This window comes from Phyllobates terribilis, unplaced genomic scaffold, assembly GCF_046119375.1.
Source record: "Phyllobates terribilis strain yellow unplaced genomic scaffold, ASM4611937v1 Scaffold_1__5_contigs__length_1240528914, whole genome shotgun sequence".
NCBI lineage: Eukaryota > Metazoa > Chordata > Amphibia > Anura > Dendrobatidae > Phyllobates > Phyllobates terribilis.
The window spans coordinates 1,093,699,508-1,093,726,678 of NW_027362761.1; the positions used below are offsets into that span (position 1 = coordinate 1,093,699,508).

The 27,171-nt window shown below is 41.8% G+C and overlaps 1 protein-coding gene across 1 annotated transcript in view; it reads right to left on the bottom strand.

The window, feature by feature from the left end:
• The window catches only part of NSUN7 (NOP2/Sun RNA methyltransferase family member 7), a 72,205-nt gene that overhangs the window by 18,290 nt on the left and 26,744 nt on the right, over positions 1-27,171 (bottom strand). The window contains exons 3-6 of the mRNA XM_073645723.1: positions 19,856-19,914; positions 13,659-13,789; positions 5,534-5,686; positions 5,053-5,236 (exon numbers count right to left, since the gene is read on the bottom strand). Coding sequence (XP_073501824.1) covers positions 5,053-5,236; positions 5,534-5,686; positions 13,659-13,789; positions 19,856-19,914 — 527 coding nt within the window. The remainder of the gene's footprint in view (positions 1-5,052; positions 5,237-5,533; positions 5,687-13,658; positions 13,790-19,855; positions 19,915-27,171) is intronic.

Below are 27,171 nucleotides of genomic sequence, written 5' to 3' on the forward strand. Positions count from 1 at the left end.
GGGCCCACCAGTAACATTGATCCTGGGGAAACAGTTTTCATTTACATGCAAATATTATTGTCTGGGGATGGTAGATACTGTGTATTTTACTACTGATCTTTTATGTAATTTCAGCCTACGCCTCCATAAAATAATAAAATGGGTAGTTTGTTGTTAAATAAATGAGATGCTGTCTGCTGCTTTTGCCTGCATACAGTTTATCAAATGAACTGTGCTCATCACTGGTCATGTGGGGGGCCCACCGGTAGATTTATCTGTTCTCCAGTGAGCCAGTCCAAACATGATTACGAGTGTTGCCAGTGTATGAAGGATTGGCAACCATCCAGAAATTCCAGGACAGTCCATAAAAATATGGCACTTTTTTCCCATCTGCAAATAAAAAATTGAGTGTCTGTGATTTTCATCTGTAATTATCATCATTTACAGTATGTGCAGCTGATGTCTTCAAATCAGAATTATGGGCTGTAGACATGGATCACTTATAATCCTAATGTTTTATTATGGTTTTCTGAAGTGTCCATAAAAAAATAGCTGACTGATTTTTTGAGTAGCTGCCCAGAAAAAATAAAAACATTAAAGTTGGCAACCTTGACTGCATCTAGGAGGCCAACTTAGTTATTGGTATGAACGGTCCGTCAGCCCCATCTATACACAGCTTGTCAAGAGCAAACCAGAAAAGGACCTGCCGGGACCAGAGCTACTTATACCTGAAAATTAGGGCAGCTAGTTGTATGAGTTACCTATCTATGCTGATTTGGGGACAATTTTTTGCACTTGACAACCCCTTGAAGTGGGTAGAAATGCCAACTCTGCCAAGCCTGAGCCCAATAATACATCTAATAACATAGTTTCCTATTTGTAGTATAGTCATTTATGCAATTTAAACACTGTAATCCGCTAAACTACTCGTCTTTACAAGCAAAATCAAAACTGCAACAAGTAGATAGCAGACTTCACATGCACTCGAGGTGCTACATCTTCTCCCAGAGCCTAAACCTTTTAATGTGTCCTCAGACAATGCGGTACATGGCGTATACATCCCCGGTGATCCATGACTTTACACCAGTTTCCATGGCAATTTATTGTGCTCCTTCACTATCTGTGTTCATGCAGCAGTCAAACTGCCCAGAGAAAGGCGCAATATTTCATGTTGGCATTGTCCTTCTAGGGATTAAAAGATCAAGTTCCTAAAGCGGGCAGATTCTGCTCACAATGATAAACTGCCTAACATAAACATGTTGCCACGCAACCATCTCACTCCTGAAATGATATTGTTCTCAGCGTTCACGGCGCTTCCAAGTCTGGAGAGGGCACAATGGAGATATAAATCACGCTCAGCTCCTCCACATCTCCCTTTATGTTTAGTTTCCCAAAGCAGATAACAAAAATGCTTCCAAGACAAATATCACTTGTAAGATGCGAAAAGGAATAAAGCAAAAACTCCACTAATTGTTAATCATGGTGTCACCAAGTAGCAGGACCACAATCACTGACCATTCCCATTAAGTAACATAGTAACATAGTCTTCCTTCAACCTTAAAAACTAAGTCCATCTAGTTCAACCCATAGCCTAACATGTTGATCCAGAGGAAGGCAAAAAAAAAAACCCATGTGGCAAACACTAAGCTGCAAATTGGGGAAAAAAATTCCTTCCTGACTTCATACGACAATCAGACTAGTTCCCTGGATCAACGCCCTATCAAGGAATCTAGTATACACTGTGTGCAGAATTATTAGGCAAGTTGTATTTTAGAGGATTATTTTTATTATTGATCAACAAACATGTTCTCAATCAACCCAAAAGACTCATAAATATCCAAGCTTAATATTTTTGGAAGTTGGAGTGTTTTTTTTTTAGATTTGGCTATCTTAGGAGGATATCTGTTTGTGCAGGTAACTATTACTGTGCAGAATTATTAGGCAACTTAATAAAAACCAAATATAATCCCATCTCACTTGTTTATTTTCACCAGGTAAACCAATATCAGTGCACAAAATTTAGAAATAAACATTTCTGACATGCAAAAACAAAAACAAAAAAAATTAGTGATCAATATAGCCACCTTTCTTTATGATGACACTCAACAGCCTTCCATCCATAGATTTTGTCAGTTGCTTGATCTGTTTTCGATCAACATTGCGTGCAGCAGCCACCACAGCCTCCCAGACACTGTTCCCAGAGGTGTACTGTTTTCCCTCCCTGTAGATCTCACATTTTATGATGGACCACAGGTTCTCTATGTGGTTCAAATCAGGTGAACAAGGGGGCCATGTCATTATTTTTTCTTCTTTTAGACCTTTACTGGCCAGCCACGCTGTGGAGTAGTTGGATGCATGTGATGGAGCATTGTCCTGCATGAAAATCATGTTTTTCTTGAATGAAACCGACTTCTTCCTGTACCACTGCTTGAAGAAGTTGTCTTCCAGAAACTGCCAGTAGGTCTGGGAGTTGAGCTTCACTCCATCCTCAACCCGTAAAGGTCCCACAAGTTCATCTTTGATGATACCAGCCCATACCAGTACCCCACCTCCACCTTGCTGGCATCTGAGTCGGAGTAGAGCTCCCTGCCCTTTACTGATCCAGCCTCTGGCCCATCCATCTGGCCCATCAAGAGTCACTCTCATTTCATCAGTCCATAAAACCTTTGAAAAATCAGTCTTAAGATATTTCTTGGCCCACTCTTGACGTTTTATCCTATGTTTCTTGTTCATAGGTGGTCGTTTTTCAGCCTTCCTTACCTTGGCCATGTCCCTGAGTATCGCACACCTTGGGCTTTTTGATACTCCACTAACGTTGCAGCTCTGAAATATGGCAAAACTGGTGGCGAATGGCATCTTGGCTGCTTCACGCTTGATTTTCCTCAATTCATGGGCAGTTATTTTGCGCCTTTTTTAGCCAACACGCTTCTTTCAACCCTGTTGGCTATTTGCCATGAAACGCTTGATTGTTCGGTGATCACGCTTCAAAAGTTTGGAAATTTCAAGACTGCTGCATCCCTCTGCAAGACATCTCACAATTTTGGACTTTTCAGAGCCAGTCAAATCTCTCTTTTGACCCATTTTGCCAAAGGAAAGGAAGTTGCCTAATAATTAAGCACACCTTATATAGGGTGTTGATGTCATTAGTCAACACCCCTCCTCATTACAGAGATGCACATCACCAGATTTACTTAATTGGTAGTTGGCTCTCAAGCCTATGCAGCTTGGAGTAGGACAACATGTATAAAAAGTGTCATGTGATCAAAATACTCATTTGCCTAATAATTCTGCACACAGTGTATATAACCTGTAATATTATACTTTTCAAGAAAGTCATCAAGGCCCTTCTTAAATTTTAGTAGTGAATCATTAAAGTAGTCACATTACTATATGTTATTGCCAGCACAATGGGTCCAACTGGTAGAAAATATACTTGACGTTTATGTAAGCTCCAGTCTGACCATGGATGGCGTCCGCGCAGAGTTTGTATGATCTCCCCATGGCTGTGTGTACAGCAAAAACATACCAGATCAGCGTCCTGTGGAACCGGTCCAAATGTATGTGTCTGGGATAGAGAAATTACATTGTGAACCCTACAGGAGAGAGGGATTGATGTGAGTGAGGACAAGCTCTTGACAGCTCTGCGGAATATGTTGGTGCTAGAAATGAGCATCGCACAACCCTGGTCCACGGTCCAGGTTAGCGGTCTCTGGCCTTGGACAGGAGCTGAACAAATTCCCTGAGCTTCTGGGTTACCAGCGAAGTGTTTGATTTGCCAGTCTGGAGTGACATAAACTGTGTGGTGCACAGGTCACGTCTCGCCAGCCCAGCTAGTCATAAGCCAAGCCTGGGATACTGGAGGGTAAGGAAATTCGAGTAGCTCCTGACTACGGCTAGAGAGAACTGGTCTGGACTGTGGACCAAGGTTGCACAAAGTCTTAAGAAAGAAGTGCTGTTTGAAATGCACGACATATATTTTTTCACCAACTAGATGTGCTGGATTACTTCATTCTATGTTAATAGATGATCACAAACTACTGAGAACCCGGGGAACACACAAGTGCAGATTATACAGTATTTGTCTTATATTATCCCCTCCAGACCATTACCACAACTATAAATATGAAAAAGTATAACCAATAGTTCAAAGTTATCTCAAAAATTATTAAATCTTTATTACAACACACAAAAACAGATGAAAATCTTATAAAAAATGCCCCTAAAAAAATTGTCTTATATTGTACACCCTCTCAAATATGAAATATACATATTCTTATAGAAATCATGCAAATATATAAAAATGGCATAAGCATATTTTCTACTAAAGAAGGCCCAAACAACCCCATGCCTGAACCCCTAAAAAGCAAAGTTTGTATTTTAATCCCTTATTGATAGAGTTTTGGGTGCTGCACTCATTCAAAAGACATTTTAGATTTTCACTTTCCCATAAAGTTGGTGTATATATAGTTTGTTACAGTTTTACTGACTAATAAAGAGATATACATATATTTTATATATAGTTGTGATACTTTTTGTCCGACGTTTTTTTTTTTAGCTGTTCTAGGTTATGAAAAGAACTAAATCCTGCTTTGTTAACTATTTTTGTAACCTCCCGTAAACTTCATTAAACTCATGAGAGTGAGTGATGACAATTTCTGTAAAGTGTGGTGAAATATGCTGGCTTTATATAAGTAATATGAAATAAATGTACAGTGTCCAAAAACGGTTCTTCTCATGATTTAGGTGTTTAATATGGAGAATACAGTCACTGTAATAAGTCTTGTCTCGGCTCTGGATCAGAGAAAGTCAGTACAGAGCGGAGACCCCGGGGGTTGCTTCATAAGACTCTCAGATTTATCCTTACAAACTTTCAAACAAAAAAGGGCGAAATAACAAAGACTCTCTTCATTCTTTATGAAGAAATATTTTTTAACTTGCCATGCTGAAACTGAAGCTAACGAGATACCTACTGTGACTTGGTGCCCAGGAGAATATAATCCATCCAGAAAGGCTACATGATATCAAGGACTGGACTAGATACTTTTATAGCACAGATTGAACGTAAAATTCTACCTGTAATATCAGCTGATACTTAACAACCATCTCCAAGTCGCCAATTTTCTCCTTAAGATGAGGTGGAAAAATGAGCAAATCTGGGCAATGTTGGTCCAAACAATAGGTAAAACCATCCAGTTCTGAGGAAGAGTTAATCTGGGTGAACCCTTCTCGCTTTAAGGTGTTAAAAACATCTGTAAAACTGGAATCAAAAGCATAAATAAGAATTAAAACCCCAAAATGGTCCAAAAACCTCAGAAAATACAATGTCATATTGAGTTCAGGTGTTTGCTGGTCAAATACCATCTTTTTTCCGCGAACAGTTACTGTCCTCTTGTGACTTGTAGAATAGCAGAACCTCACCAGCTCATACCTCCATAAACTTCACAGTTTCCTGCCCTTGGCTATTATATAATGTTGATTTTTCAATGATTTATGTCCCAATAAACCAGCGCAAAATTCCAAACTGATTTTTATTATGGTTTCTACTAAGAGTTACCTGACTTTGGCTGTGTTAATCCAAGCATAAATTGGCAATGTAGAAGCTCTTTGTTCTTGTTTCCGGACAGTCTCAGGTAATATGTGCTCAATGGTTGGAACTGCATACTTAATCCGACATTTTGCTAGTGCTGCAGCCAGCTTGGTTTTATAGCTAAATGAAACAACATAAAAGCATTAAGCCCTAGAAAAATAAAAGCATGGAGTTGTTGTTCTAACATATTGTCTAACAAAGGAGCGTGATACAACGTGGAAACAAAGCACGTGTTCACGGTTTTATCTCACAAAACATAAAAGCACTTAGGACATGCAACATGTGGCTGATTGTTAGTTGTACTTACACAACCTGCGCATACACCTACTCTGTACATTATGCCCCAGGCTGCACAGATAAGCAAATCCTGAAAGCTGCTAAGACATAGCATGAGGCTATCCTTCCTGATTAAATTAAGAGTTGCTCACTGCTCGGACAACCCCTTCTCAATCAATATATTTCCCCAGGTAAAATAAAAATAGTCTAAGCTCACCTCCAGTCCTGGCGCCATTCGAGAGATATCGACGCTGGGGCTCCAGGAGCTTGAGTGACATTTTTATGTCACGTGAGCCCTGCAGCCAATCAGCGGTCACTCTCGCTTTCTTCTGACAAAATTGACATCCAGAAGAAGTGATAGCTGCTGCTACACTCTGACTTCTCCAGCATGTCAGTTTCGCCCGAAGGAAGTGAGAAAGAACATTCACTTTCTCTACCGATGCAGAACAGTCAGGGCTCAACACTTATGTAATAGCAGAGGACATTGAGGATTTCATATAATTACACAATGATTGATATTGATCTAATAAAGGATGAAGAAAAGACACTAAACCCAAGAAATTATGTAACCCAGACTCCAGAGCTACATGTCAGTAATATACTTCTGTGTATAATGGCAGCTATCATATTTCTGATTCTGGTGCTATCATTAACCCCAACATAACCAAGCAATTTTCCATTTTTTGCATTTTAATTTTTTCCTCCCCATATTCCAAGAGCCATAACTTTATTATTTATCCATCTACATAACCGTATGAGGGCTTGTTTTTTGAGGGACGAGTTGTACTTCTGAATAACACCATTTATTTTATCACGTGATGCACTGAAAATCGGGCAAAAAATTCCAAGTGCATTGAAATTGCAAAAAAAAGTGCAATTTCACAATTTTTGCTTGTTTAATTTACCGTATTCACTAAATGGTAAAACTGACCTGGCAATAGGATTCTCCAGGTTATTACGACTATGCAAAAACCAAACATACAATTTTTTTAAAAATTTTTTTTTAATTAATTGATGAAAAAAAAATATTAAGGAGAAAAACATATTTTTGTTCGTGTTGTCATTTTCCAAGATCTGTAACCTTTTCAATTTTCGGGATATGAGGCTATGAGGGCTTATTTTTTGCGCATTGAGCTGACATTTTTACTGATACCATTTTGGGATAGCTATAATGTTTTGATCGCCTCTTAACACATTTTATTGCAATGTTGCCAAGGCCAAAAAACATAATTCTGGCCTTTTTTTTTCTCGTTTCGCCATTTACCAATCGGATTAATTTATTTTATATTTTGATAGATCAGACTTTTACGAAGTCAGTGATTCCAAATTCTTGCATTTTTTTTAAATTGCTTTATTTTTAATGGGGCAAAAAAGGAATGATTTGAACTTTTTTTTTTCTTCACTTTTTACTTTATTTAATAGTCTCCATTGGGGACTTGAACCACCTGATCACTTGTACTATACATAGCAGTTAGTGATGAGCGAGTATGTTTTGTTAACCCTTTCGCCGAGTATGCTCGGCCCGAGCTCCGAGTATTTACAGCTGCTCGGTGATATGGTTGAATCGCTCCCGTGTGCATGATTTGCGACTGTTTGACAGTTTTAATACATGTGAGGAATGTCTATTTCTTACACATTCCTCACATGTAATAAAGCTGTCAAACAGTCGCAAATCATGCACACGGGAGAGGCCCGAGCATACTCGGCGAAAGGGTTAATAGAACATACTCGCTCATCACTAATAGCAGTACATCAGCACTGCTATGTATAGTGAAAATCAACATCTCCTATGTAGCCACATGAGAGGGGAGACATTAGATGAATGTCTGGAGAACCTGCCATTTTAAGCAAGACTTGCTACAAACTAATGTGCAAGGGGTGTCACCACTCTCCCCTTACATCAGATGTTGGGGTAAAGGAGGGTCAGGTATGATCCACTTCAACATTCCCAATGTTTTTATTCTCATGGTGAGATAAGCCTCCACCAAGGGTTTACTCTCCACTCCCCATTACAAACGCATGCACAGTCAGCTAAGACGAGCTCGCATGTGTATGGGGTCGGTAGAAGGCTGACAACCATAAATAGTGTATTACCACCTTACGAACCACAGATGGCCGATAATAGAACAGGTCAGGTACTGCTTAAAGGGAACCTGTCTTGTAAAAAAAAACGATATTACGCTGCAGGTTAATAGTGTTCTATAGCTATGAGGAAATAGCCAATCTTGAAACACAACATAAAAGAACCTTACTACGTCAAAGTCTGGTAGATTTAACCGCCAAGCGTCTACAATTGAGAGACTTGCTTAACAAACAATCCGCAAAACAATATCTAAACTGGAGAAATCGTATGTTTGTCCATGGCGACAAAGCTTCTAAACTCATGATGTCACTAATTAAAACCAGACAAGCTAAAACCTATATCCATTCTTTAAAAACTTCCTCTGGCCAATCTTCATCAGATTTCAAAACAATTTCCTCAGAATTCTTGAAGTATTACTCTAACCTCTATAATCTTCACCCTGATGAATCTATCACACAAAAAGAAAAGAAACGTCTAGAAATACAGTTATTCCTGAATAAACTTAAACTACCTAAATTATCACTGAAGCAACAAATAGCTCTCTCCAAACCTTTTACCTTGGACGAGGTCTGGTCCACTCTGACTAGCAACCCTAGGGGGAAAGCCCCGGGCCCTGATGGCCTTCCTTCAGTATATTATAAGACGTTTTCAAAGACATTAGAACCATTTTTTCTCAAAATGTGTAATGAGGTTCTTCGGGGTAATTCCTTTCCCCCCCAAACTCTGGAAGCCCATATTTATCTTATCCATAAGGAAGGCAAGGACCCAGAATATTGTAGCAATTATAGACCCATCTCTTTATTTTTTTATTGTGGATCTTAAAACTTATGCGAGTATGTTGGCTAAACGAATTGCTGATTTTCTACCAAATTTGGTCTCCCCTGACCAAACGGGCTTCATCAGGGGGAGGGAGGGGAAGGAAAATGCCTGGCGAGTCTTTCACTTGATCCAATATTCTACTATTCATAAACTCCCTTTGGTGCTGCTTGGCACGGACGCAGAGAAAGCGTTCGACAGAGTGGACTGGACCTTTCTACAAAAAACCCTAAATTGCTTTAATTCCCCCCCCTCAGTGACGGCAGCTATCATGCAGATGTACTCCCACCCTTACGCCAAGATTAAACTTAACAACACTCTTACCCAATCATTCAATATTTACAATGGTACTAGACAGGGTTGCCCACTTTCACCTCTACTTTTCATAATGGTAATGGAACCTCTTATTAAGTCTATTAATGATTGCAAAGACATAAAGGGCGTTCATATACAAGGAATACATCACAAAACTATGGCCTTTGCTGACGACCTCCTTATTACAATGTCGCAACCTTGCAAAGGCATTCCGGCCATTATGCAAATCTTAGAGCGTTATGGCTCCCTGTCTAACTTTAAAATAAATATAACTAAATCCGAAGCATTGGGAATAAATATTCCTCTAAATAAACTAGCCCACCTCAAATCCCAATTTCCCTTTAATTGGCCCGATAAATATATAAAGTATTTGGGCATTAAAATAAGCTCGTCTAATAAAGAGCTTTTTAATCTTAACTATAAAAAACTTCTCACTACAATCCCTGATCAGATTAAAAAATGGAAAGCCCCCTTTCTTTCCTGGATGGGTAGAAAAACCTAATTAAAAGTATCTTACTACCTAAAATCCTCTACCTTTTTCAAATGTTACCCATTGTCCTTCCAAAATCATTCCTCAACAAAATGAACTCTATATTCTTTAACTATATCTGGAACAAGCATCGATCGAGACTAAACTCTCAAACTCTCTCACTACCAAAAAGGCTTGGGGGCATGGGAGCTCCCAATATATATAACTACTATATAGCTGCCACACTATCTAAAACTATTGATTGGGTACGGAAACCAAGGGAGAAACCTTGGCTCTCCTTAGAAGAATACATGTCCTCTATCCAATTGCGTTCAATTATTTTTTCCCCTTTCATATTTTCAAGTAAAATTTCATTCTCTAACCCTCTCACCAAAGACTCGGTCAAAAATTGGAAACTCGTTGTGTCCCACCTTGCGCCAGCCCCATCTCCGCTAACCCGAGTGTCCGACATAATAGCTTCAGACCTGGATTACAATTCTCCACCCCCTACATCACCCTTAATAGATCAACTATATAATGAAGGCTCCTTTATATCCTTTCAAGATCTAAAGGCATTACCCACATTGTCAAATTACACCTTTATTCATTACGAATCCCTTAAGAAAACAATACGACAACTCGTTGCTGGCGGAGACTCCACAAGACCGCTTACTATATTTGAATCCATGTGCTCACAAATAAAGACCCCAAAAAAGTTGCTTTCCTCACTCTATAATATTTTAAATACGAGGGATGTTTCTCTGAAAAAAGCCTTTCTACTGAGCTGGGAAAGGGAACTGGATTCTTCCTTTACTGACTCCCAAGTTAAACAGATCTATAAACTTTCCCATGGCCCCTCACAATGTGTTAGGGTTCAGGAAAATAATTACAAAATACTTACTCAATGGTACACATCCCCTATTCAGATGCACCGATGGTTTCCCACCTCCTCAGACTTATGCTGGCGTTGTGGTACTATACAGGGTTCGTACCTTCATATTTGGTGGTCATGCCAGGCCATCAAAACTTCCTGGACGGTAGTTTCCCAAACTATTTATGAAGTCCTTCACTTACTTACTGCCTTGACACCAGAACATATTTTCCTGAATCTCCCTTTAGACCCAAGCAGGAAAACCGATTCAAAGTTGGCTTTTTTCATTCTATCAGCTGGTAAACTTCTTATTCCTACATTCTGGCGCTCAACTAACGTCCCAAACAAAAAACAACTTATTCTTAAAGTTGATCAACTATTCCTCATTGAAGAAGTGGCTGCTCTGGCACAAGGAAACCTCCCCATATTTACTCAAATATGGGCACCTTGGGAAAAGTTTAGGAAGTCTGCCAATTTTATCTCCTTAATCTCTTAGTTTTTCCATTACGATATTTGATCACTAATTTGCTATAGGACCTACCCCCCTCCCCCTATCCCATATGACTCCTTCCCCTCATCCCTGGTTCATTTCACAAAAAAATATTAATCTTGAATCATCTCCCTTCCTTCCGCTCAACAGAGTTCCCTTCCATTATCTAGCCTCTTATATTACATTCTTGATTACATGTCTATTATTGTATGTATAATTCTTTTGTTCTCTCAGATCTTACTTTCCTATGGGATTACTTTGTATTTGTTATTTGTGTCTTGATTCAATTTAAATAAAACATTTAAAAAATAGTGTTCTATAGCTGCCTGGCCGTCGCCAGCTGTGGTTACAGCCGCCACTCACTATGTACTGAGCAGTGACTGAAGCCGCGCCTTTATGACTGAAAGCCAGAGGATTATAGTTCACTTCCTCCTGGCAGTCGGGCTTTCAGTGTAGCGAGCGCATTGCTTTAGAGCACTATTAACCTGCAGATTAACCCCACATCTGCAGGTTAATAGTGTTTTTTTGACATTACAGGTTACCTTTAATAGGAAAAATAAAAAATGAAATAATCTGTATATAACATGGTATTAGAGTCCCATAAGCCAGTATATACTGATATACTGTACTTCATGCATAGGACCAGTTATACGGAACTATGCTGCGTAAATTTGCTGTGTCAAAAGCGCAGCGTCTTACAGATCCAGCAAAGTGGATGGGATGTATAGAAATCTCTGGCCCGCTGAGCTTCTTTTTTCACCCAGTGTAACCTGATCTGTGGTGCGGGTTTCAAATTCACAACATGTCGATTTCTCTTGTGGGTACGCAGAGTTTTCTGTGCGGAATTTCCCTATTGATTTGATTTAGATCAAATCCGCAGGTAGAAAAAGCACAGGCTATTTTAGTGTGTTCCAGCTGCGGAAAAGAATCAAAAATGCATGTAATCCATGAATAAATATATCAAGAAAAGCCAAATACCAAGAAGTATCAAAAACAAAGCAGCTTTATTTAAATCATGACACACCAAAAAGAGACAAAAAAAGGTAGCGTCAAAAATGCGATAAAACGCATGTAAAAAAGGCACACAAAAACGCAATGAAAAATGCAAGTAACCTAATTTACATTATAGGTGCAGAAATTCTGCCACACCAAAAGCTCATGGTGGGAGGGCAGCCTTAAAGGAGTTTTAAGGAAATTCAATATATCCTTAGAATAGGTCATCAATATTAGATTGGTCTGAGTCTTTTAACCTCAATAATCAGGTGATTGAAGGGGCCGTGGCGCTCCAGCGAGTGCTGCGTCCCCCTCATCGTTTCTGAAGCACAGCCCTATATTTTGATAATGAATGTGCTGGGTAACGCAGCTCAAATCAGTTTAAGTGAATCCCAAGTATAAGAAATTAATATTATAGCTGCAGAAAACCCATCATTTACATATCAATTTACCAAGTATTTTGCCTTGTTTGTTGAGCCACTCGTATTGCAGAGATTGCACACCATATTGATCGTACATCTGCCCATTCCACACTGGTCACAGCACAGCTTTTCCTTCTAATCTACAGTCTTTCCTTTCCCTCATTATTACAGCAATGTTCACCTCTTTCTTTCCACTTTTGCAAAGTTCCACTCCCTTCCCTTGTGGTCACTCCAGGAATCTCCCTTTTCCCTAGTGGTCACAGCAAGAATCCCCCTTTTCCCTAGTGGTCACTCCAGGAATCCCCCTTTTCCCTAGTGGTCACAGCAGGAATCCCCCTTTTCCCTAGTGGTCACAGCAGGAATCCCCCTTTTCCCTAGTGGTCACAGCAGGAATCCCCCTTTTCCCTTGGGTCACTCCAGGAATCCCCCTTTTCCCTTGGGTCACTCCAGAAATCCACCTTTTCCCTAGTGGTCACTCCAGGAATCTCCCTTTTCTCTAGTGGTCACAGCAGGAATCCCCCTATTCCCTATTGATCACTCTAGGAATCCTTTTCCCTAGTGGTCACTCCAGGAATCCCCCTTTTCCCTAGTGGTCACTCCAGGAATCCCCCTTTTCCCTAGTGGTCACTCCAGGAATCCCCCTTTTCCCTAGTGGTCACTCTAGGAATCCCCCTTTTCCATAGTGGTCACAGCAGGAATCCCCCTTTTCCCTAGTGATCGCTCCAGAAATCCCCCTTTTCACTAGTGGTCGCTCCAGGAATCCTTTTCCCTAGTGGTCGCTCCAGGAATCCCCCTTTTCCCTAGTGGTCACAGCAGGAATCCCCCTTTTCCCTAGTGGTCACAGCAGGAATCCCCCTTTTCCCTAGTGGTCACAGCAGGAATCCCCCTTTTCCCTAGTGGTCACAGCAGGAATCCCCCTTTTCCCTAGTGGTCACTCCGGGAATCCCCCTTTTCCCTAGTGGTCACTCTAGGAATCCCCCTTTTCCCTAGTGGTCACAGCAGGAATCCCCCTTTTCCCTAGTGGTCACAGCAGGAATCCCCCTTTTCCCTAGTGGTCACAGCAGGAATCCCCCTTTTCCCTAGTGGTCACAGCAGTGCTCCAATCCTCTTTCTCCAGTGGCCTCTGTTGGGCTCCCCCTTCTCCTATGGTCACTATAGGGGGAGCCCAGCTCATTCACCTTTGCATATTGCAGCGCTATGTGGGTTATGGGAAATCAGCCCAGATGATATCGGTACACACGGTAGCTGCACTTTTGTGAATAAAGACGTTATATTGCCACTATTTTACTAGTATGTATCTGAGAAACAGAATAAAATACATAAACCTATATACCCAGATTTGTGATCTTTGACTTACCTGTTAAGAAGTTTTTCCACTTCTTGTACTTCATCTATAGTTTCACCTTTATTGGACAAATACCGTGGCTGAAACTTGCGATACTGGAAGTCATATAACATAACAACCACCAGACTTGTCATTTCATCAGGCTAAAAGAAGAGGAAATAATGAAATATTTGATGTAAGTATTATATGCATATTTATATATATTTAAAATCTTTTTACATAATATATGGAATTGGATAATGATCTGACACCTGATACTTTCTCGATCACCAGAAATACATTGCCAGACACGGGACCTCCCAGGTCCATGGAGCTTCTCCGGGATCGCTGCTCAGCTCCACTCACTTCAATGTGGCTCTGCTGCAGTATCAGACACAGCAAAGTGCTGGGTACTGTAGAGAAGCCACTGTGGCACTACAGCAAGCCATGTATTTCCTTCCTTCTGATGATCGGTGGGCTTTGAATCAGATAATGACATGCCAAAATTTTAAAGGAGGGGATGTGACTATACAGCCTCTACAGTATATACCAAATATATGCCAACATAGACGAATCTGAAATATTTATTACATTTACTTCTTAAGCTTTACCTGAATTAGTAGACCATAAAATAACTAATACGTTGATTAAAAGGCATTAATAAAAATATTTTGTTTCTTCAAATGTGAGAATAATCACCAGTATATCTATGAATGTGCATATATATTAGAGATGAGCGAATCTGTTAAAATTAAAAATTGGCAGTTTTGCCGAATTTTTCTCAAACATTTGATTTGCAGCAAATTGAACCACAGCGATTTGAAAATAGTGGAAAGCCTCAAATTACCTGGAAAATGGGTGCAACACTCTGGGGTCTCCTAGGACTATATCCAATGCATTTCAAGCTCTTTAATGCAAACAGAGCTTTATGTCAAAGTGACCTCCCCATATAATCAGATGGTAACTATAACATGTGGGAACCAACAGCCTGTGTAAGAACAGACTGCACTGTTAGACTTTTCATGCTTTTTTTTATTTTAAAACTGTCCAAAAACACTGTTCTGTTTCTGCGTTTTAAGTCTAGGAGAACGACTGTAATTTCCAGCAAGGTGGCCTTCTAAAAATTCACCTGCCTATTACTGAGTGCCACTCCAAGCCTAGTTGACCATACATTTTATAAAGAGTGCACGCAGGGGCCAGGCCTTGAGGATGACTATCAACTTTGTATGAAGATAATACCCAGCTAATATATACGCTGACCAAAACAAGAAGAAACTCAAACCAGGTCCATAATATGGAATCCAATCCCCAAGATATGAGAAAATGCAGGCGGAGGCAAATCCCACGCGTATCGCTGCTAACCAGCAGCTTCCTCAGGAGAAATATATAATTTCCTTCTGAGGAAGCTGTAGGATGGCGTAAATATTGGCTGGGTATTATCCTTTTGTCTTATATATACAATTGAAACCAGAAGTTTACATACACTATATAAAAAGACATATACGCATGTTTTTCTCAATATCTGACATGAAATCAGAATAAACCTTTCCCGGTTTAGGTCAATTAGGATTACCATCATTTTTAACATTTGCCAAATTCCAGAATAATGAGAGAGAGAGAATGTTTTAAGGCATTTTTGTTACTTACTGCAAAGTCAAAAGTTTACATACATTTCATTGGTATTTGGTGCCATTTCCCTTAAACTGAATGACTTGGGTCAAACGTTTGGGATATCCTTCCACAAGCTTCTCATCATAGTTGGTCACAATTTGGGCCCATTCATCCTAACAAAACTGGTGTAACTGATCCAGGTTTGTAGGTCGCCTTGCTCGCACCTGCCTTTTCAACTTTGCCCATAAATTTTCAATAGGATTGAGATCAGGACTTTGTGATGGCCACTCCAATATATTAACTTTGTTATCCTTAAGCCACTTTGTTACCATTTTGGCAGTATGCTTCGGGTCATTGTCCATTTGGAAGACTCATTTCCACCCAAGCTTTAACTTCCTGGCTGATATCTTGAGATGTTGCTTCAGTATTGCCACATAATCTTCTTTTCTCATGATGCCATCTATTTTGTGAAGTGCACCAGTCCCTCCTGCAGCAAAACAACCCCACAACATAATGCTGCCACCCCCATGTTTCACAGTTGGGATGGTGTTCTTAGGCTTCCAAGCTTCTTCCTTTTTCCTCCAAACGTAACGATGGTCATTATGCCCAAAAAGTTCAATTTTAGTTTCATCAGACCACAGGACATGTATCCAAAAATTAAGGTCTGTGTTCCTGTGTGCATTTGCAAACATTAATCTGGCTTTTTTATGTTTCTTTTGGAGTAATGGCTTCTTCCTGGCAGAATGACCTTTCAGCTCATGTTGATAAAGTACTTGTTTCACTGTGGATGTTGACACAATCTTACCAGCTTCCGCCATCATCTTCACAGGGTGTTTTGCTTTTGTCCTTGGGTTGATATGCACATGTTGGACCAAAGCACGTTCAGCTCTGGGACACAGAACCCGTCTCCTTCCTGAGTGGTATGATGACTGGACATTCCCATCTTGTTTGTACTTGCGTATAATTGTTTGTACAGATGAACAAGGCACCTTCAGGTATCTTGAAATTGTATCCAAAGATGAGCCAGACTTGTGCAAGTCCACAATTCTCTTCCTGATATCTTTGCCGAGTTCTTTAGACTTTCCCATGATGCTACACAAAGAAGCAGAGTGTTTCAGGTGTGCATTAAAATACATCCACAGGTGTGTCTCTAATTAACTCAGATGTTGCCAAATCAGAAGCTTCCAAACACATGAAATCATCATATGGGCAGTCCAGAATTGTTTAAAGGAATAGTAATCTTAGTGTATGTAAACTTTTTACTTTGCAGTAAGTAATAAAAATGCCTTAAAACATTCTCTCTCTTATTATTCTGGCATTTGGCAAATATTAAAAATTATGGTAATCCTAATTGATCTAAAACGGGAAAGGTTTATTCTGATTTCATGTCAGATATTGAAAAAAACATTCATATGTGTATTTTTATATAGTGTATGTAAACTTCTGGTTTCAACTGTACTTAGTTTCCTGTCTATTTATTATGCAACGGGCATTTGTACACTGGGAGCAACATACTGCTGCCACTACCACCTTGGCTGTCACTGCTGCTGACATTACAACCAAAACAGGTATCTGAATTATTTCATCCACCTCCTTCACATGCATTTTATCAAAGTCCAAACACTGACTGTTCACCTAATCCGATATATCAACTGGATGAAGTTGTTGCTGTTAAATATCTTCCTTAGTATTTTGTTTTAGGGGACTAAGGAACAGAAAAGAATAACTGTTAAAGGAGGAGGACTTTGCAGAACAAGGACTAAGGGCTCATAATCATCTGCGAGAAAAAAGGACGAGTGCAATCCAATAAAAGAAAAAGAAAAATTGGATTGCACTATGACTAATGTTATTCTATGAGTCTCTGCTCATCGGCGATTTTTTTTCTCAGTTCGGATCGGACTGAGAAAAAAAAAATCGCAGCATGCTGCATTTTGCCGCGTATATCGGACAAGACACACCAATGCAAGTCAATTGGTGAGAGAGAAAAAAAAAACTCGCACAGCACTCGAACCATGCATATGCCATCTTATTTTTATGCACCCATCTCCTAGAAAACCCTAGATTTCATCAGCAGAGTACAGTAAATTCACAGTGTGAACTGTCAGAATAGAAGATAGAAAGAGGTCAGTGACATAAAATTTGTGCAGTGCATGTGTAGTATAATGTTAATGTATTTAGCTAATAATTCAATAAATTAATGAAAAAAATGGCGTGGGGTCCCCGAAATTTTAATAACCAGCTGAGGGAAAGCCGACAGCTGGTTACTGATGTTCATAGCCTGGGAAAGGGGTAATACACATGGAGCTTCCCAGGCTATTAATATCAGCTCACAACTGTTTACTTAGCCTTCACTGGTTATTAAAACGGGGGACCACAAAAAAAATGACGTGGGGTCCCCCCTATAGTCAATAACCAGCAAAGGCTAGGCAGACAGCTGCATGGATATTGGCCCCCTCCCAGACAAAAAACATCAGCTTTCATCCATAAGATAAGATGTCGCCATTTATTAATACATGTACAGTAATCTACACACGCAAAGCAATGATTATATATCTTACTCACATATTTCTATCTATATAGGTATTGAAGAATATTTACTTTGAAAACTATCTTTAAATGACAGAGAATTCACGGATTTTTGCGGATTATAAAATGCACCGGATTATAAAACGCAACCCAAATTTTGGGTTGCAAAATAGGAAAAAATGTTTTTAAAATAAAATGGTGCGCCTTATAATCCTTTTTACCTGGGGGGCAGTGGTGGTGGAGAGCAAGTCACACATACCGGAGATTGGCGATGCTGCGGCCCCATCCTCAGAAGAAGTGTCGCTGATGGTGGCGGCGGTGGCGGGGCGATGCTGCGGCAGCGAGCGGAGGCGAGGTTCCCTAACCTGTCCATAGCCCTGCGCTGTGCTTCGGAAAAATGGCTGCCGGAGCATGCGCAGATTAAAATCTCGGGAGACGTGATCTAGTCTCCCGAGATCTCGTCTCTCAAGATCTTGATCTGCGCATCCTCCGGCGGCCACTTTGCTGAAGCACAGCGCAGGGCTATGGACAGGTTAGGGAACCTCGCCTCACCTCACCGCCGACGGGGCCGCCGCAGCATTGCCTCGCCACCGCCGTGACCGCAGCATCGCACCAGTGCAGCTGCCGCCATCCTCCTTTGTCTGGGACCCCAATCCGACGCCACCCCCCAGGTAAAATCCGTAAGATCGCCTTATAAGACGCACCCCCTTTTCTCTCCCAAATTTTTATCATTCGCAATACGGTACTCTATGTAAAAGCTAATGTTAAAATCACATTGCATACGGATTGCATTCACATGTCATTCGGATGCTACTTGAGAAAAATCACAATGTACTCGCATGACACTTGCATAACACTCTTCTGACTTTTCAGGAACAACATCGGACCGATTTTATTAACGGCGATGGGTATGAGCCCTTAAAGTGACAGTGTAAAAGGTAACATCATCCCGCTGTTAATGAAACGAGTGATGTGACATATTGACCATTACTTCCACCACTCCCCACTAATACGCTTGCCTGAGGCAGAGGAGGACAACTGTGACCTGCGTTTGATAGTACTACTACGCGGTTCGGTGGTATGATGCCGATGCTTGCAGCTCCCATATTCATATTAGAAAATGCTGTGGTATATTTTTTCTTTTACATTACCTTGTCCATTGCAAGCGCCACTTTTTCTTTTACCATATATTTTTGACTACACTATAATTAACTGTTGTCATTGTTTGTACCCAAAATTCCCCACTTTTCAAAAACATCTTAACAAAAAATGCTAATTAAATATGCAAAAAACAGTCGCTGCAACAAGCTGCAGTATTTGTGTGACATGTATAGATGGAAAATTAGAGTAGTATCCTAGAGTAGTATAACAACAGGTGTGCAAAAGCCCAGTATCTTAGCTCGTGACAATGACAAACACTGTGATTGAGTTTTTTCTTTCAGCAATATTGTTGGCTTACTTGTGCATGAAGAAGGAAAAAAATCTACCATTGAAATACAGCAGCAGCAATATAACTCCTATAACTGTTGCGATCAATCACTGCTCCAAGCTCTCCTATTCACGCTCTCATCCTCTCTCTCTACTTCTCAAATGAATCTCTGTATTTTCTCGTTTCTTCATAGACTACACTAATCATCTTCGCTGCTGCTTTTGTCCAACACACATAATCTGTAGAATTTTTTAACTCTTTTATGTCTTTCTCTCCCTTTCTCTATTCTCTATTGCCAAGATGTTACTTCCTCTCACTATATAGATTCACCCCAAAATGGCTACTGCATTCCCTGCCTCTGCTTTTATACAGGCTATTATAGTCCCTCCTGATTAGCTGTGCTATACCATGTGATGAGGTAGCTGCAAGGCATTATTTGGAAGCCTGCCCTAGACCATGTGAACCTTTCTTGGCTAAAGCAATTTTTTGCAATGTGTAAAATTATGAAGGCAATTTTATGCGATTAGCACAATGAGAGTCTCAAATTATCTGAATTTGCGGTGTCCAAGCTAATTCTTAAAAATTAATGGTAAATTCGATCCACTCATCTCTAACACATAAATACAAAATTTTCTCAGATTATTCACCAGTAAATAGTACTCACTAGAGGTTGGGAATGATAGAAGCCACTGGCCAGTAATATCGTCTCAAGAAGATCTTGATCTATAAATAAGAAATAAGACATTTCAGCCATTCAAGGAATGCATATAGGAAAAACAAAATCTGATACAAATAGACCAAAGTACATTCTCTTTCTATCTCTATCACCTTTGTATATGTTGGCATGTGTGTGAAAACTTTTCACTGCTTTCTAGTGCACGCTAAGGGTGTAATCAGACAGTGCATCTGAACGTGCGGCAAAGAAACTCTATTGTGTTTTTTGGTCGCACTGGCCACTGCACGTGGGTGGCGTTTTCTCCATGCAGCCAGACACATAGTCTGATCTTACCCTAACTGGCCAATTCTATCCTGTGTATTCAGGTAAGAAGCACCTTCTCAGATTTTTATCCATGTGCCATATGGTAAAAATGCTCATAAAGTAATGTCTGACATATATATATTACTTCTAGGTGACGCACATTGTTCGTGGACCCACTGCGCTACCGACTGGACTTACCCTTGAGGGGCGTGACTAAGCAGCTACCTTGGTGTTCGCTGGTGCCTCTAGTGGTGAGGTCAGGCTTGTGCGGCAGGTAGCTGCCAGGTGCCACTCCGGGGCACATCTGGCAGTAGTAGATGACCCCAAAGGCCAGAGACAATACTTCAGATTCTCAACAGGACAAGACGGCCACTTGGGATAAGTGACAGGATGGCCACTGGGACAGGTTCACACTGTGCAGACAGGACGGTCACTGGGACAGGTTCAGACTGTGGAGACACATAGTCTCGGGATAGCAGGCTGGTACCGCCGATACTGCAGACGCAGTTACAGGTACAGGGTTCTTGCCTGGGTACTCAGCCCCCAGGGTGGCAGACAGCTACCACAGACGTGATTTCAGGATACAGACTCCGCCGAAGCGGTCACAGGAGCAAGGACAATTATATGGGACTAAAGGGACAGGACACCAAACCATGTAACTGAACTATAAGGGTTGCTCAGGCACCTCCCAATTGGAAAGGATGCCTTTTATACACTGGGACCCAGTGCAGCGTGCACAGAGAAAGGAGGAGGCAGGAGCATGCGGGGGACTGCGCCGCAGACCCAGGCGGTGGTTAAGCTGGTGTCCCTGCATGGAAGGAGAAGGGGACACCATGAAGGGACACTGGTCCCTGCATGGACCATATAATACATATACAATATGTTTATCATCACATCAAAAAAAATTGTTGGGGAGGACTTGATATCTTTGTGAAGTCCATTCTGGCCACTCTCATTGTACATAGAACCATTGCAGCAGGACCTACTGACCATCTTATGTGTATGTGGGGTGTCCTGACTCTCTTTTGATGGCAAATGTGGATGAAATGAGAAGGGTCAGGCATGTTGGATTTCAACATGCCCAGTCCTTTGTTCTCAAGGAAGATGAGCTGCTATCACCATCCCTATTGAGAATACATGCACATTTGGCCTAACAGATTTTCTGCTTACACATGAATCTCAATGCGTGTTCCTCATTCCTCTGTCTCAGTACTGGAATGAAATGGTTTGTTTGGAAACACTAGAAATATATCTGAAGCCAACTCAAATTTACAAACATTCAGTATTATCAGTATTTGCAAAGTGTTATCATACTGATCAAACACACATATGAACTGGTAGCTAGCAACAAACACTGTTTCCATCAGATAACCTCCTCACAAAAGTCCCACCTTGGTAACTTTTCCACTACATTGAAAGGGTTACGGGCTACCTGAGATAATGTAACTGATCCGCTGACAGAGTACTGTATCAGAATTACATGTTGCAAATTTCATGTGTAACAATCTGTACGAATTACCTACACCTGAGTCATACTTGGCTATACTTGATTATCACCTGAGTCATACTTGAAAGGAAGTAAATGGGGAAAGTCATCTGCTGTTTACCTCTAGTACGGGACCCTCTCATGATGACAATACTTTTTAACAAAGAAGTTGTTCTTATTCCTGGTAACCAGTAGATCTACTTACTCACAGTGTGAAATAAATGTCCTACAATGTAATATGTGCCTGGGATTCGTCCACCAGAGGTCTTCTTTGTGAGCGGCGTTTTGCTCCGGCTGATAGTGGTGGGTTCCAAACTGGGGAAACTCCTCTATGATATCCATATGATTTCATAGGACACATGACGAGGGGTTCGCCCTTATAAAACTATTCTTTAAACAATTACCCACTCAGAAAGCAAGACTTATACGAGGGAAGTTACTCAACTAATATTTTTGGCACTATCAATGTAAAACTGGCAGGGATGTAGAAAACTGTCAGGGAAATAAAGAAATCAAGGGGCTCCAAAGGTCTAAATTTGGCCAACCATTGACCCTCGGCTGACATCACTGATTCCAGTAAGTAAGTAACCAGGGCCCAATGGTGGTCCCCTACACTGTCTAATCACTTAGATGCCATGGTCGCTTGTCTAAGGGTTTAAACTCATGCTATCAGAGCTAGCTGTTACCAGCGGGTGTCTGCTGTGTAAAACAACCAGAACCCACCCGGTATGGAGCTGGCTCAGCACTTGAGCACGTTCAAAACAAACCTTCCTGACTTGTGCTGTATATATATGGCGTATGTCGGAAGATTTTGCCCGTTGCCAATGACAGAGCGGGGCCATTCGGCACTGGGCATCCAAGCTCACAAGTTCACAGCAGTCACATGACATACTGCCATCAGCGTTACACCACTGATAATTGGTCATATAAGAAAAAAAAAATTATTGTCATTCATCTGGGCTCTAAGCTTGAGCCTGTGCTTTGTGGTCAGCTTCTCTGTTTGCCGAGCCACAGCAGATGCACCTTTTTCCTGGGTGTTTAGTTTCGGTTATTCCTACTTCAATCTTTATAGGGTAACAGGTGTTTTCATTTACTAATTTGTTTGCCCTATCACCTTTTGGGTGCGGATTTATATACTTTCCCCCTGCTGGTATTTCCTGCTCATGATAGTCTCATTTGGTTGTCCAGACATACTGCAGTAGTTTAAGGCAGTCAGTGAAAGACCAGCTAGGGTTTATCTCTCTGCTGTTTATATTCTTTACCCTGCACCTATCTTCTGTTTCTTTTTAGGAAGTAGGCAGCATATTCTCTAACATTATGTACTTAATCCTTTATTTTGTATTTTGTGGTTTGTTTCTCTCACTCTGGGATCTCTTTCTATTTCAGCACACTTTCCCTTCTGTAGGTAATTTATACTCTGCTCTGCCCTCAGGTTCTTTAGGAGGAATGTGAAGCACTCGACGGCCTTTATGGCAGCATAGGTCCGAGTTGCCATGGTCTAGTCTGTGGTTAGCGCTAACCCAACTCACGCAGGAAACACTAGGGAATGTGGGGTCAGGATCTCTATTCTGTACAGAAAAAAGCAGGGTCAGTTGCAGTTTTTAGTGAATCACCTATTTTCCCGAGAGACTTGCTACACTATCATAACAGTTATAACTATGGCCAACCTAATGATGCATGTGACTGCATAACCGAGTCAGATGGAAAAGGACAAAAGGAACAAGGGAATGTTCTCTATCCTTCATCCTTGATGTAAAAAGTCTTTGAGCCATATGGTTGTCCTAGTTTTACCTTTACTTTACAATGATGAAAGTCTGGTGAATGAAATAGGCCTGTACAAAGTACAATACGTGAATGAAATGAAGCCAGAAGTCACAGATAGAGGGAGCAGCACAGACAGCTGTCCCTAGGGAAGCATAAGATGTCATCAAATCTGAGCTGTGAAATGAAAAATAAATCATTTTTTTTATTTCTCATTGTGCATAGGTCAAAAGTAGAAAGAGAATACTATTCTGTCACTCAGAGCCATTCGCATGGAGTAATAGACAGAACTCAGCATCGGACAAGATGAAATTGCCTGAAAATTTATATTAAAATCTACTGTAAGTTTGTAACTTCACAAATGGAACAAAAAATGGGACTTAACACAGGACAGATAACACTTATTGCAGTCAACTATCTATTTTTATCGGATGTTATTACTAATATTTTGGTTTCTTTGAATTGGCCAAATTGTTTTAAAATAATATACTGTAATTTATAGGAGAGCTCTGATATTTTAATGTATTATTAGACTCTACAGAGCTCCAAATGTTTTGCCAGGATTCCGTGCCATCAGCCACCACTAGAGGGAGCTAACTGTATACTGGTTATACATGAACATCAATAATAAAACGGTATGCGCTAAGCTCTTAAGGAGGAACTACTACAAATTATAACTTTATCAACTGTATACAAAGCCAGAATAGGACTGGGTTAAATCCTAGCACTGCAGGTCTTGATTAGATGCACCCGGCTAGATTTGACTAAGAAACAGGACCTGTGTTCACCTGGGAGCTCTTAGTCTGCTGGGGATGTTGAGCAGAGTGGAGTATATTGAAGCTGGTGAGTGACTAGCCACAATGTGAGCTGTATCTGGGAGAGACAAGCCAGTCTCTGTGAATGGAGACTACATGGGTCAGCTAAGAAAGCTAAGCAGTCTGTGTGTTGGAGCTGCAGAGTAATGTGTGGAAGCTGCAGCCTGTTCAGTGTGAACTGTGCATGGAGTTGAACACTTTTGTTTGGTGCTGGAGTTCAGGTTGAAAGTGATACAGAGACTGGTAGCACCGTACCTTTTCTTTGTGTAAAGTTTGCTCTGGGAGAACGAACTGTATAGATCACCTTATTGCGTCTGGGAGGAAGTAAAGACCTCCGGTATTGGCAGTCTCAGCGAGAAGTTTACAGGAAGAGGACTGTAATCTGTTTGAGTGAGCCCTCACTGACATGTGTCTGCTGAATGAATTGCTTATTTGCTGCGATACCTTTGTGCCCAGAAAAGGCTGTTTTGGTTTTGAATTTTGTTTTAGGAAAACAATAAAACTGCACGTCTGGACCAAACCGCATTGCCTGTGTGAACGCTACCTAACGCCTACCTGAGAGCATTAATCCATACAGTAGATAAAAACATTTACTTTTTTTTTCTTTTTTTCTCTATTCTGTTATGGGAGATACAGGGCACTGAAATTACTGGCGCCTAATATGATAATTTTATTATCTTTCAACTGGGCGTTTTATTTCATTCAGCTCTGTGGGCTTGTACTTTCATCCCACTATGACGTTGACCAATCATAAAAAGGCAGCATCCACAGGTAGGAAAAAGTTGACGCCCACAGTTCTGACCAAAATAAAATGACCAGAGAAGGTCAGAACTGTGCCAGCGAGGTCATGAGGGACTTTATTTATCTGCCATGACCATGCTGACAATACATACTCGCAGTAGGTCTACTGTCCTCAGCTGCTCCCGTGACGCTCCACACTCTTCCAGTTGCTCCCGTGATGCTCCACACTCTTCCAGTTGCTCCCGTGACGCTCCACACTCTTCCAGTTGCTCCCGTGACGCTCCACACTCTTCCAGTTGCTCCCGTGACGCTCCACACTCTTCAAGCTGCTCCCGTGACGCTCCACACTCTTCAAGCTGCTCCCGTGACGCTCCACACTCTTCAAGCTGCTCCCGTGACGCTCCACACTCTTCAAGCTGCTCCCGTGACGCTCCACACTCTTCAAGCTGCTCTTGTGACGCTCCACACTCTTCCAGTTGCTCCCGTGACGCTCCACACTCTTCTAGTTGCTCCCGTGACGCTCCACACTCTTCCAGCTGCTCCCGTGACGCTCCACACTCTTCCAGCTGCTCCCGTGACGCTCCACACTCTTCCAGCTGCTCCCGTGACGCTCCACACTCTTCCAGCTGCTCCCGTGACGCTCCACACTCTTCCAGCTGCTCCCGTGACGCTCCACACTCTTCCAGCTGCTCCCGTGACGCTCCACACTCTTCCAGCTGCTCCCGTGACGCTCCACACTCTTCCAGCTGCTCCCGTGACGCTCCACACTCTTCCAGCTGCTCCCGTGACGCTCCACACTCTTCCAGCTGCTCCCGTGACGCTCCACACTCTTCCAGTTGCTCCCGAGACGCTCCACACTCTTCCAGCTGCTCCCGTGACGCTCCACACTCTTCCAGCTGCTCCCGTGACGCTCCACACTCTTCCAGCTGCTCCCGTGACGCTCCACACTCTTCCAGCTGCTCCCGTGACGCTCCACACTCTTCCAGCTGCTCCCGTGACGCTCCACACTCTTCCAGCTGCTCCCGTGACGCTCCACACTCTTCCAGCTGCTCCCGTGACGCTCCACACTCTTCCAGCTGCTCCCGTGACGCTCCACACTCTTCCAGCTGCTCCCGTGACGCTCCACACTCTTCCAGCTGCTCCCGTGACGCTCCACACTCTTCCAGCTGCTCCCGTGACGCTCCACACTCTTCCAGCTGCTCCCGTGACGCTCCACACTCTTCCAGCTGCTCCCGTGACGCTCCACACTCTTCCAGCTGCTCCCGTGACGCTCCACACTCTTCCAGCTGCTCCCGTGACGCTCCACACTCTTCCAGTTGCACCCGTGACGCTCCACACTCTTCCAGTTGCACCCGTGACGCTCCACACTCTTCCAGCTGCTCCAGTGACGCTCCACACTCTTCAAGCTGCTCCCGTGACGCTCCATACTCTTCAAGCTGCTCTTGTGACGCTCCACACTCTTCCAGTTGCTCCCGTGATGCTCCACACTCTTCTAGTTGCTCCCGTGACGCTCCACACTCTTCCAGCTGCTCCCGTGACGCTCCACACTCTTCCAGCTGCTCCCGTGATGCTCCACACTCTTCCAGCTGCTCCCGTGACGCTCCACACTCTTCCAGCTGCTCCCGTAACGCTCCACACTCTTCCAGCTTCCCAACAAGAAGTGCGGGGAGGGAGATGTTGGCAGCATGGTCACATGAGACAGATAAAGCCTCACTTGACCATGCTGGCACAGTGCTAACCTTCTCTTGGCATTTCATATCTGGTCAGAACTGAGGGCATCTACTTTTTCCTCTCTTTGCTAATGCAGAGTTTATTAGGTACAATTTGTGAAAGGTCTTTTTTAAAGGGATTGTTCCAGTCAGGGGAAAGTTTCGGCAAGCACTGCAACTTGCCAAAGACTAAGGGCTTATTCACAAGTCCGATTTTTCCACGAATGAGAAAAATGAACCAATTATTCTGATCAGGTTTTGATCAGAGCGTGGTCTGTGTGTCATCCGTATTTCTTGTACGTGGAGAAATTTTTTTAAAAAATTCCAAGTGAGGTCCGATTTTTTTTCATGGACACTTTTACTTGCATGATCGATTTTGATCCCACTTTCAGATCAAAATTGGACATATCTCTGATATTTTCCATGGACCACTCGGAAAAACATAGCACCAAGTTCTCGAACAGTGTAAAGAAAGGGATCGGCAGAGAA